The sequence below is a fragment of the Oncorhynchus nerka genome, linkage group LG2, assembly GCF_034236695.1.
Source record: "Oncorhynchus nerka isolate Pitt River linkage group LG2, Oner_Uvic_2.0, whole genome shotgun sequence".
NCBI lineage: Eukaryota > Metazoa > Chordata > Actinopteri > Salmoniformes > Salmonidae > Oncorhynchus > Oncorhynchus nerka.
In genome coordinates this window covers 9865998-9878201 of record NC_088397.1, presented here as the reverse complement: position 1 = coordinate 9878201, position 12204 = coordinate 9865998, and the positions used below count along the sequence as shown (strand labels likewise).

The following is a 12204-nucleotide window of genomic DNA, read 5'->3' as shown; positions in this document are numbered from 1 at the left end:
GGGACAGGACATTGTCTTCTATAACCCTGGGTCTTCGGCAATACAAATTAGCTGGACACACACAATTACCTTCATTAATGATTAGCCCTTCTGAACATGGGTCATTTCTTTCAATTGTAGCGCCTCACGCCTAGCAACTCCGGTATAGGAGCCAATCTCGCATTTGGCCTTTCGCAGATTTTAAGTGGTTGTTTTTTTCATTGACCTGAGGATGTTCACTGACTTAAACATCAAACGTGTTGAGGTAGTGCGTCTGGCTGTGTCATTTGTAACTGAACTGTGGGGCTCCCAATACCAGTCTTGAGAGGGACGTACAGCATGGCATGGTGGTGTCAGGTGTGCAGCTTAATATGCGCCTCACTAGGCCTCTTGGGGTCAAACGTTTTAGATTTTTTTGTGTCATTTTTGTCAGGAATGTTCTTAATGGCTTCCTGACTGTAATTAGTTTGAAGTCGTCAGTCTGTCCAGCAGTGTGTGTATAGTATGAGACAGACAACAGCAGCAGCTCCTCGATTCCCTCAAATATTCTGAAGAGTGGCCTTCTGCTGCTCCTGTCCCTCAGACCGCTAGGTGGTGTTGAAACGTTGCCTGAACGTTGGACTCTTAAGTAGCCCCAAACCACTGATACAGGGTCAGATCACTTATTGTCCAGCTAACGGTCACAATTAGGACTGGGGTAAGGGGAATATGATCCTAGATCTGTGCTTATGAGCAGGACAGAGCCTATGTGCCATTTACTAGCCCATGTGCCATTTAACTTCCTAGGTGAGACATGCCTGCGGTCCCCTCCCTTAAAGACAGCAGCGTCCTGGGCCCTGTGTGCCCGCACGCTGCCAGGCTACGCGTCACCAACGGCAATGGGGACGCCAACGGATCCTCCAAGGTCCAGGAAGGGCTGTTACAACTCCCAACCAAGGGGGGCGTCAGAGACAAGCTAGAGGTGGACGTGACTGGAACCAGCCAGGCGGTGGGGGAGAGGAAGTGGATCCGTCCCGACCTTCCCAGCCGGTGCACCTGGAGACTGGGGGCCAACCACGCCGACTCCCCCCACACCCATCCTCAACAGTAAGACTGGTCACTCTAACCGTAATCCTCAACAGTAAGACTGGTGACCCTCAACGGTAAGACTGGTGACCCTCAACGGTAAGACTGGTGACCCTCAACGGTAAGACTGGTGACCCTCAATTGTAAGACTGGTGACCCTCAACGGTAAGACTGGTGACCTTTTATGTCATTCCTTCCACCCGTCTCCTCCTCTACTCATTTCCACTTTATTCCATTATCCATCTTTTAGTCAGATTCATGTCAATGTGGTATGAGCATTGATCATTCATCAACGTGGAGTTAGTCAGTGACATCATAAACTCCCCTCTTCCAGGACCAAAGCTCCTAAAATCCTCACCAACATCCTCCGGAGGATCGGTGACACCCCGCTGGTGCGCATGAACAAGATCCCCAAGACCTTCGGCCTCAAGTGTGAAGTCTGTGAGTTTATCAGGGAGTCTTTTCTCAGAACCCTTTTGAGATGAATGGTTGAACCTTAACTTGCTACATGGGTCAAATGTTTCCCACTCAATTTTTCAGCCTTGTTTGTGCACTTTTCTCACGGAGAGATACCAATTTATTCGTGCCTCCATGATAAAACCTATCCCAGAACCTTGCATTATCTGCCAGTCAGACATAGTCCTGAGAATACTGTTCAGACAGTATTCAAGGCTGTCTTCCCCCTCCATGTCTCTTTCTGTTGAGACAGACATAGTCCTGAGAATACTGTTCAGACAGTATTCAAGGCTGTCTTCCCCTCCATGTCTCTTTCTGTTGAGGCAGACATAGTCCTGAGAATACTGTTCAGACAGTATTCAAGGCTGTCTTCCCCCTCCATGTCTCTTTCTGTTGAGGCAGACAGTCCTGAGAATACTGTTCAGACAGTATTCAAGGCTGTCTTCCCTCCATGTCTCTTTCTGTTGAGGCAGACATAGTCCTGAGAATACTGTTCAGACAGTATTCAAGGCTGTCTTCCCCTCCATGTCTCTTTCTGTTGAGGCAGACATAGTCCTGAGAATACTGTTCAGACAGTATTCAAGGCTGTCTTCCCCCTCCATGTTTCTTTCTGTTGAGACAGACATAGTCCTGAGAATACTGTTCAGACAGTATTCAAGGCTGTCTTCCCCCTCCATGTCTCTTTCTGTTGAGACAGACATAGTCCTGAGAATACTATTCAGACCGTATTCAAGGCTGTCTTCCCCCTCCATGTTTCTTTCTGTTGAGACAGACATAGTCCTGAGAATACTGTTCAGACAGTATTCAAGGCTGTCTTCCCCCTCCACGTCTCTTTCTGTTGAGGCAGACATAGAACACAGGCAGTCAAAACCTTTTTCATTGGTTGGCTTAAGAAGTCGTGTGAATTGGATTTACTTTGGGGCGTCTGTGTTCAGCTGACTTCTTTGTAGATTTCTTTATGCTTGACTCCATAATCCCATTTGGGACTTATTTACAGTTATATTGTATCGAATGTAACAGTTTAATTATATTGTTGGCTTAGGAATTTTGCACAGAAAATAACCCCACTTGTGCTTCATACATTTTATGGTACAATGGAACCAATGGAATAGCTCCTAAAGTGCAAACCCTAAACTAAATGAGATGAACATGTTTGACCCAGGTCTGGTTACATTATCAGATGTTTTCAGACAAGGTGGTATTTTAAGTCAGAATTAAAAACATTTGAATCTGTGTGTGTGATCCAGTGTGTACCGTTCTGTTTTGTCTCTGTGCAGTGGCCAAGTGTGAGTACTTCAACGCGGGCGGCAGTGTGAAGGATAGGATCAGTCTGCGTATGGTGGAGGATGCAGAGGGGGCAGGACATCTGAAACCAGGAGACACCATCATAGAACCCACCTCAGGCAATACAGGTAACTGTGTGTGTCTCAGTAAATGAATAGGAATGTGTCTCACTAGTGGTAGATTCACTGAAGTGTGTGTGTGTGTGTGTGTGTGTCTGTGTGTGTGTGTGTGTGTCTGTGTGTGTGTGTGTGTGTGTCCCTGTGTGTGTGTGTGTGTCCCTGTGTGTGTGTGTGTCCCTGTGTGTGTGTGTGTGTGTGTGTGAGACAGGTATCGGTCTGGCCCTGGCTGCAGCTGTGAAGGGTTACCGCTGTATCATTGTCATGCCTGAGAAGATGAGCATGGAGAAGGTAAGACTGCTGTACGTCTGCCTCATCAATCTCCCCTCTGGGAATTTCACAGGACCTATTTGATTGTGAAGTCTGCACAAGTGATCATGAAAACGCTGCCTGTGTGTGTGTCTGCATGCACCCAGGTGGATGTTTTGAGAGCCCTGGGTGCAGAGATCGTCCGTACTCCCACCAGCGCTCGTTTCGATTCGCCAGAGTCTCACGTGGGCGTGGCTTGGCGTCTGAAGAACGAGATCCCCAACTCTCACATCCTGGACCAGTACCGTAACCCTAGTAACCCCCTGGCCCACTATGACACCACAGCAGAGGAGATACTGGAGCAGTGTGATGGTGAGACAGACTTCCTCTCGGCTCCCTCCCTCTATTCCTCCTTCTCTTGTTCTCTCTTTCCTTCTCTCTTGTCTTGCTGGCATTCTCTCTCTCAAAATACTGTGATTTGTTCAGAGATTGTTATTTAGAAATGTAAATTCATTATTTCTATACACTTTCTGCCTGGTTTTAGGTTCAGACTGGAGTATTTATTTAATAGAATAAGTAATTTAAAAAAAATATATATAAAAAACACATTTATTTTTTATTACTCAGACACCTGCTACCCATTCAAAACCTCGTCGTCATCCACTAGCTGAGAATCGCTGTTATACAAGTGTGTGTGTTTGAATAAGGTTTAACTCATGGTTTTGGTCAACAGCAAAGCATTGTCTGAGCAGTTGTGTGGGCTTGTAGCCCTCATAGAGACACTGTTCATGATCTGTATGAGCTAACCTGACACCCTCCACGTCTGTGACCTGGCAGGGAAAGTGGACATGCTGGTGGCAGGCGCTGGCACAGGCGGCACCATCACTGGCATTGCCCGCAAACTGAAGGAGAGGTGCCCAAACATCCAGGTGAGTGAACTCTGGGTGTCCACCTGGAATCAATTTCCATCCCCAGGTGGCTTCTGACTAGGGTTGTGGACAGTTCAATTGAAATTGCTATTCAATTATGGAAAGATCCATACAAATAGAATCAGTCTCAACTTGGATTTTCACATTCACTACTTCAACATGACGGAATAGAAACGGTTCTGGTTCTGATCACAGGCTATGGCCGTCCTTACTGGGTGTTAACTTGTGTCTGACGTGGTTCTGTCTGGTCTTGTCTGGTGTGGTTCTGTCTGTTGTGGTTCTGTCTGTTGTGGTTCTGTCTGGTCTGGTGTGGTTCTGTGTGGTGTGGTTCTGTCTGATCTTGTCTGATTCGGTGTGGTTCTGTCTGGTCTGATGTGGTTCTGTCTGGTATGGTTCTGTCTGTGTGTGTGGTCAGATCATCGGTGTGGACCCTGAAGGCTCCATCCTGGCTGAACCAGAGGAGCTGAACAAGACAGACAAGACCCAGTACGAGGTGGAGGGCATCGGATACGACTTCATCCCCACTGTACTGGACCGATCAGTGAGTCAGATGGACACACACACACAAAACACACACACACACACACACACACACACACTGCCTCACCAGGGTGTGTCTACCTGTAGGTGGTGGATAGCTGGTACAAGTCCAACGATGAGGAGTCCTTCAACATGTCCCGTATGCTGGTCAGAGACGAGGGCTTGCTGTGTGGTACGTTTGTCACCGTTCTGTTTCTCTGTCATTCATCTCGCTGTCACCAGTGGTGACTCTGTGGCCGTGTTGCAGATCATCCGTATTGCACATCAAATGAAGGCGGTTCCTGAGACATTCAGTACTTCTCCAGGGACTGGGATATCTGCACATTCCCACTTCAATAAAGACCACCTGGAACGCCACCTATGTCATGTTCTGATTTGTGGGTTGACCTGGCCACGGGTCGTCATGCCAACCAGTGTGCCCGTCTCTTGTCCCCTGTGCCAGGTGGCAGCTCGGGCACGGCCATGGCAGCGGCGGTGAGGGTGGCCAAGGACCTGAAGGAGGGCCAGCGGTGTGTGGTCATCCTGCCAGACTCCATCCGCAACTACATGTGAGGAACCAGGGTCTAGAATATACTGTTATATTATGACTATAATATACTGTAGTCCTATAGTGAATCTAATGATCTGTCAGCGTTTAGCTTAGCCTGGCCCCTTGTGGCCATGTCTGAATATTGCAGCTGTTGCCTCATGGGAATCACTGATTCATGATCCCCTCTTTAATCTGAACCTTTAACAGCTGTTCCTAGTGGATGAAGTAACTAACAACCCTTCTCTTTAAGCTGAACCATTAACAGCTGTTCCTAGTGGATGAAGTAACTAACAACCCTTCTCTTTAATCTGAACCTTTAACAGCTGTTCCTAGTGGATGAAGTAACTAACAACCCTTCTCTTTAAGCTGAACCATTAACAGCTGTTCCTAGTGGATGAAGTAACTAACAACCCTTCTCTTTAATCTGAACCTTTAACAGCTGTTCCTAGTGGATGAAGTAACTAACAACCCTTCTCTTTAAGCTGAACCTTTAACAGCTGTTCCTAGTGGATGAAGTAACCAACAACAACTCTTCTCTTTTTTTCAGGACCAAGTTCCTGAGTGACAAGTGGATGTTTGAGAAAGGCTTCCTGAAGGAGTCAGACATCATGGTAAACAAACCCTGGTAGGTCTGAACAAACCCCGCTGGGTCTGTGTCTCTGAATAAGCCCTGGTGGGTCTGTGTCTCTGAATAAACCCTGGTGGGTCTGTGTCTCTGAATAAACCCTGGTGGGTCTGTGTCTCTGAATAAACCCGGGTGGGTCTGTGTCTCTGAATAAACCCTGGTGGGTCTGTGTCTCTGAATAAACCCTGGTGGGTCTGTGTCTCTGAATAAACCCGGGTGGGTCTGTGTCTCTGAATAAACCCTGGTGGGTCTGTGTCTCTGAATAAGCCCTGGTGGGTCTGTGTCTCTGAATAAACCCTGGTGGGTCTGTGTCTCTGAATAAACCCTGGTGGGTCTGTGTCTCTGAATAAACCCTGGTGGGTCTGTGTCTCTGAATAAACCCTGGTGGGTCTGTGTCTCTGAATAAACCCGGGTGGGTCTGTGTCTCTGAATAAACCCTGGTGGGTCTGTGTCTCTGAATAAACCCTGGTGGGTCTGTGTCTCTGAATAAACCCGGGTGGGTCTGTGTCTCTGAATAAACCCGGGTGGGTCTGTGTCTCTGAGCATGTCTTCATTTAGTGCTTCATTGTCTATTTGTTTGTAGTTTTCTCTTAAAGGTGCAATATGTAGCTCTATGGGCGACCTGCCCAAACTCACATAGAAATGTGAGTTATAGATCTGTCATTCAAATTGGAAGCAAGTCTAAGAAGTAGTAGATCCGTTCTATGTGCTATGCGTCTTTTTACTTTCGGTTTGGTACACCAGGTTTAAACAGTTAAATACTATATATTTTGTTAATTGAAAATATGTTTCACAGCGGTTTAGATGGTAGAATGATTTTGCACATTGCTTGTTTTGTCACAAACTGATATCAGGCGTAAATTGTAGAATTTTAGCAACCAGGCAATTGTGGGGTGATTTCTGTATATTATGCCTTTTAAAGGTTGTATTTTGTTTTTATTTAATTGGTTGTCTATTTCTCTCTCTCTCTCTCCCTCCCCAGGTGGTGGAACCTGAAGCTGCAGGGGTTGAACCTCTCTGCCCCTCTGACCGTCCTGCCCACGGTCAGCTGTCAGAAGACCATCAAGATCCTGAAGGAGAATAGCTTTGACCAGGCCCCTGTAGTGGACGAGGCTGGGTGGGTGTCCTCCTCCACTGTCTCATCTCCTGCCTCTTTCATTAACCAGAGGCTGTTTCCCAAATGGCACCCTATTCCCTTCATAGGGCACTAATGTTGACCATGTAGGGAATAAGGTGCCATTTTGGACATATCCATTATCTTTGTGTCGCTTACTAGTTCATGGTGAACAAATAATAAATGATTGTAGAGAATCTGAAGATATCTTCCATTGAAATAACCCTGGAATTCAATTCATGAGTATTGTTGATTTGTAAATGTTGTTAACCCATGTTTCACCTGTGGACACTGACCATCTGATTCAAGTCATTCAACTGTTCTGGTGACATTGTCCATGGGTTAGTGTTGTTCTGCTGCTAAAATAACTGTGTGAGTGTGTAGGCTGGTCCTAGGAATGGTTACTCTGGGGAACATGCTGGCCTCTGTGCTGGCTGGGAAGATCAAACCCTCAGACCCAGTCAACAAGGTGATCTACACCCAGTTCAAACAGGTCAGTCACACACACACACACACACACACACACGTGTTCGCAAGCACACACTTTTTCTGTAAGTAGTGCAAATGGGTCTCACACACACTGAAATCACCCATGTTTGTTTATATGATGAAACGGTCCTCTATTTTACGTCTGACTGATAACCTCACGTCTCATCCTATTCTCAGATCCGTCTGACTGATAACCTCACGTCTCATCCTATTCTCAGATCCGTCTGACTGATAATCTCACGTCTCATCCTATTCTCAGATCCGTCTGACTGATAACCTCACGTCTCATCCTATTCTCAGATCCGTCTGACTGATAACCTCACGTCTCATCCTATTCTCAGATCCGTTTGACTGATAACCTCACGTCTCATCCTATTCTCAGATCCGTCTGACTGATAACCTCACGTCTCCTCCTATTCTCAGATCCGTTTGACTGATAACCTCACGTCTCATCCTATTCTCAGATCCGTCTGACTGATAACCTCACGTCTCATCCTATTCTCAGATCCGTCTGACTGATAACCTCACGTCTCATCCTATTCTCAGATCCGTTTGACTGATAACCTCACGTCTCATCCTATTCTCAGATCCGTCTGACTGATAACCTCACGTCTCATCCTATTCTCAGATCCGTTTGACTGATAACCTCACGTCTCATCCTATTCTCAGATCTGTCTGACTGATAACCTCACGTCTCATCCTATTCTCAGATCCGTCTGACTGATAACCTCACGTCTCATCCTATTCTCAGATCCGTTTGACTGATAACCTCACGTCTCATCCTATTCTCAGATCCGTTTGACTGATAACCTCACGTCTCATCCTATTCTCAGATCCGTTTGACTGATAACCTGGGGAAGCTCTCTCGTATCCTGGAGACGGACCACTTTGCCCTGGTGGTACACGAACAGATCCAATGTAAGTCTTTCTGCCTGCTATAATGGTGAACATGTTGCGATAAGAGGAGTGAAGGTTCGTTGACCTTTTCTGAGGGCAGTAACAAGGTGGTAAGGTGGCTGGTCTGAACCCATTTAAACCAGTCTGGTTTAATGTCTGCTGTGTGCATGTGACTGGTATACAGTGCATTTGGAAAGTATTCAGACCTCTTGACTTTTTCCACATTTTGTTACGTTACAACCTTATTCTAAAATGGATTAAATAAATAAAAAGTCTTGTCAATCTACACACTATCTCATAATGACAAACTGAAAACTGGTTTCAAGAAATTTTAGCACATTTACATAAGTATTCAGAATTTTTGCTATGAGACTCGAAATTGAGCTCAGGTCCTTGCTGTTTCCATTGAATCATCCTTGAGATGTTCTACAACTTGATTGGAGTCCACATGATTTGGAATGACACACACCTGTCTCTACGTAAGGTCCCAGACTTGACAGTGCACGTCAGAGCAAAAACCAAGCCATGAGGTCGAAGGACTTGTCTGTAGAACTCAGACAGGATTGTGTCAAGGCACAGGTCTGGGTAAGGCGACCAAAAAATGTCTGCATCATTCTTAAATGGAAGAAGTTTGGAACCACCAAGACTCTAACTAGAGCTGGCCGCACGGCTAAACTGAGCCTTGCCAGGGAGAATAACCAAGAACCCGATGGTCACTCCAGAGTTCCTCTGTGGAAATGGGAGAACCTTCCAGAAGGACAACCATCTCTGCAGCACTCCACCAATCAGGCCTTTATGGTAGAGTGGCCAGACGGAAGCCACTCTTCAGTAAAAGGCACGTGACAGCCCGCTTGCAGTTTGCCAAAAGGCATCTAAACAAGATTCTCTGATCTGATGAAACCAAGGTTGAACTCTTTGGCCTGAATGCCAAGTGTCACGTTTGGAGGAAACCTGGCACCATCCCTAAGGTAAAGCATGGTGGTGGCAGCATCATGCTGTGGGGATGTTTTTCAGCGCAGGGACTGGGATCGAGGGAAAGATCCTTGATGAAAACCTGCTCCAGAGCATTCAGGACCTCGGACTGGGGCGAAGGTTCACCTTCCAACAGGACAACGACCCTAAGCACATAGCCAAGACAACGCAGGAGTGGCTTCGGGACAAGTTTCTGAATGTCCTCAAGTGGCCCAGCCAGAGTCCGGACTTGAACCCGATTGAACATCTCTGGAGAGACCTGAAAATAGCTGTGCAGCGATGCTCCCCATCCAACCTGACAGCTTGAGATGATCTGTAGAGAAGAATGGGAGAAACTCCCCAAATACAGGTTTACCCAAGAAGACTCAAGGCTGTAATCACTGTCAAGGGTGCTTCAACAAAGTACTGAGTAAAGGGTCTGAATATTTATGCAAATGTGATTTAAAAGAATAAACTTTCTTAGCAAACATTTCTAAAAACGCTGTTTTTGCTTTGTCATTAGGGGCATTGTGATGTCATTATGGGGTATTGTGATGTCATTAGGGGGTATTGTGTGTAGATTGATGAGGGGGGGATAAAACTATTTAATACATTTTAGAACAAGGCTGTATCGTAACAAAATGTGGGAAAAGTCAAGGGGTCTGAGTACTTTACAAATGCACTGTATGTGCCAGTCTCAAAGTCCTCTGTTGTTTGGTCCCAACATTGATTTGGGCCTGCAACCAACCATAACCCCACCCTCCCCTCGTCCAATGATGGCTGTAAGAGGGAGCTAATGCCACCTTCTCTATCCTTCCCTCTCTCCTACTCTCAGACTTGACGGACGGCTCCCCCAGCCTGAAGCAGATGGTGTTTGGTGTGGTGACAGCCATCGACCTGCTCAACTTCGTCACGGCCAGGGAGAAGAGGGAGAGGTCCTTCTCTGAGTGCAGTGACCTGTGACCGTGTCCCCGTGACGGCTGGGTCATGTGCGCACAAACACCTCGTGTACACACACACATGGAACACGTTAATTACACCTACAGCTCACAGCCATACACAAACACACTGTGATATTAACGACAATATAAAGAATGAGGTCGTATGAACTTGATTGGTGGACAAACTGTTGTTGCTGCTTTCTCCTATGACATGTGAGTCATTTAGCAGATGCTCTTATCCAGAGCGACCTACAGATAGTGAGGACATATTGTTTCTCCCCAACTGGTCCCCCGTGGGAATCCAACCCACAATCCATTTTCATACTGTCCCCCCCCCAACTGGTCCCCCGTGGGAATCCAACCCACAACCCATTTTCATACTGGTCCCCCGTGGGAATCCAACCCACAACCCATTTTCATACTGTTCCACCCCCTACTGGTCCCCCCGTGGGAATCCAACCCACAACCCATTTTCATACTGGTCCCCGTGGGAATCCAACCCACAACCCATTTTCATACTGTTCCCCCAACTGGTCCCCTGTGGGAATCCAACCCACAACCCATTTTCATACTGTTTCTCCCCCAACTGGTCCCCCGTGGGAATCCAACCCACAACCCATTTTCATACTGGTCCCCCAACTGGTCCCCCGTGGGAATCCAACCCACAACCCATTTTCATACTGTTTCTCCCCCAACTGGTCCCCCGTGGGAATCTAACCCACAACCCATTTTCATACTGGTCCCCCAACTGGTCCCCCGTGGGAATCCAACCCACAACCCATTTTCATACTGGTCCCCCAACTGGTCCCCCGTGGGAATCCAACCCACAACCCATTTTCATACTGTTTCTCCCCCAACTGGTCCCCCGTGGGAATCCACGTGCTATATTTTGCGAGCTTGATCATAGAATGTAGACACTGCCTACAGAGGGAATTCCCATGTTGCTTTGTAATGTGTATTTCATTTAACTGTACCCCATCCCATGTACTGAATCAATAATTGTGAAACCAATCTTTACTGAAAAAAAAAGAAGTTTTTTAATTGTGAAAACATCAATCAACGCATTTCAACGCTATGCATAATGACCCAACCCTGCACAATTACAACAGGTTTGGGAAACAGACCTGTATGTTGGTGTTTTTTAAAGGTCCAATGCAGCTATTTATATCTGGATATCAAATCATTTCTGGGTAACAAATAAGTATTTTACTGTGATTGTATTCAATTAAAACAAGTAGTTTCTTAGCAAAGAGCAATTTCTCAAGTAAGACTTTAGCTAGGACAGTTTGGGTGTGGTCTGAACTAGAAGCACAAGCATTTCGCTACACTCGCATTAACATCTGCTAACCATGTGTATGTAACAAATAAGATTTGATTTGATTTGAGTGGGGAGGGGACAACTCAAAACTAGCTGTTGTTGGAAGAAAGGTATGGAACATTTTGCTGTTGGTCTATTAAAAAAAATGTATCGCATGATGTCACCATGGAGAGTCTAAACTCCCGCCCATACAAACCTGCTGATTAGAAGGCCCTGTGTAGATTGCATTTTCAACCAGCATCTATCAGGAAATAACACTGTCAGTGTCAGTTTCATCAGCTGTATGATATTAAACACAGGAAAAACAGAGTTTTCGGAAAGTGTTTTTTTTTCTGTGTTTATACGCTGTCGCACCAAAACAGGCTGTGATTTGGTCTTTTCAAACAGCTCTTACCCTACAAGGGCATCAGAATGTTCACGATTTACATTCGAGTTATTTAGCAGACGCTCCTATCCAGAGTGATTTACAGTAATGAGTTATTTAGCAGACGCTCCTATCCAGAGTGATTTACAGTAATGAGTTATTTAGCAGACGCTCCTATCCAGAGTGATTTACAGTAATGAGTTATTTAGCAGACGCTCCTATCCAGAGTGATTTACAGTAATGAGTTATTTAGCAGACGCTCCTATCCAGAGTGATTTACAGTAATGAGTTATTTAGCAGACGCTCCTATCCAGAGTGATTTACAGTAATGAGTTATTTAGCAGACGCTCCTATCCAG

At 46.1% G+C, this 12204-nt stretch overlaps 1 protein-coding gene across 2 annotated transcripts; it reads left to right on the top strand.

Annotated features, from left to right (window-relative positions):
- The first annotated feature begins 434 nt into the window (after positions 1-434).
- On the top strand, positions 435-11791 carry cbsa (cystathionine beta-synthase a). Of its 2 annotated transcripts, XM_065022836.1 has the most exons (14): positions 632-1065; positions 1379-1485; positions 2778-2912; positions 3112-3191; positions 3317-3521; positions 3987-4078; positions 4494-4619; positions 4706-4790; positions 5061-5166; positions 5695-5772; positions 6755-6889; positions 7271-7379; positions 8209-8293; positions 10059-11791. In XM_065022836.1, the coding sequence occupies exons 1-14, from the start codon at positions 773-775 to the stop codon at positions 10184-10186; spliced, it is 1764 nt and encodes a 587-aa protein (XP_064878908.1). In that variant the 5' UTR covers positions 632-772; the 3' UTR covers positions 10187-11791. The 2 variants fall into 2 exon arrangements, with proteins under 2 accessions (XP_064878910.1, XP_064878908.1); XM_065022838.1 differs by lacking the exons at positions 8209-8293; positions 10059-11791 and adding an exon at positions 7717-7782 and having other exon boundaries at positions 435-1065.
- Positions 11792-12204: the final 413 nt, after the last annotated feature.

What these genes read in the sequence shown, in the direction of transcription:
- cbsa (XM_065022836.1), top strand. Translation starts at nt 773, where the DNA reads ATGCCTGCGGTCCCCTCCCTTAAAGACAGCAGCGTCCTGGGCCCTGTG. An exon ending in AGAAGATGAGCATGGAGAAG is followed by an intron (nt 3,192 to 3,316) that starts GTAAGACTGCTG and finishes GCATGCACCCAG; the next exon opens with GTGGATGTTTTGAGAGCCCT. An exon ending in ATCATGGTAAACAAACCCTG is followed by an intron (nt 5,773 to 6,754) that starts GTAGGTCTGAAC and finishes CTCCCTCCCCAG; the next exon opens with GTGGTGGAACCTGAAGCTGC.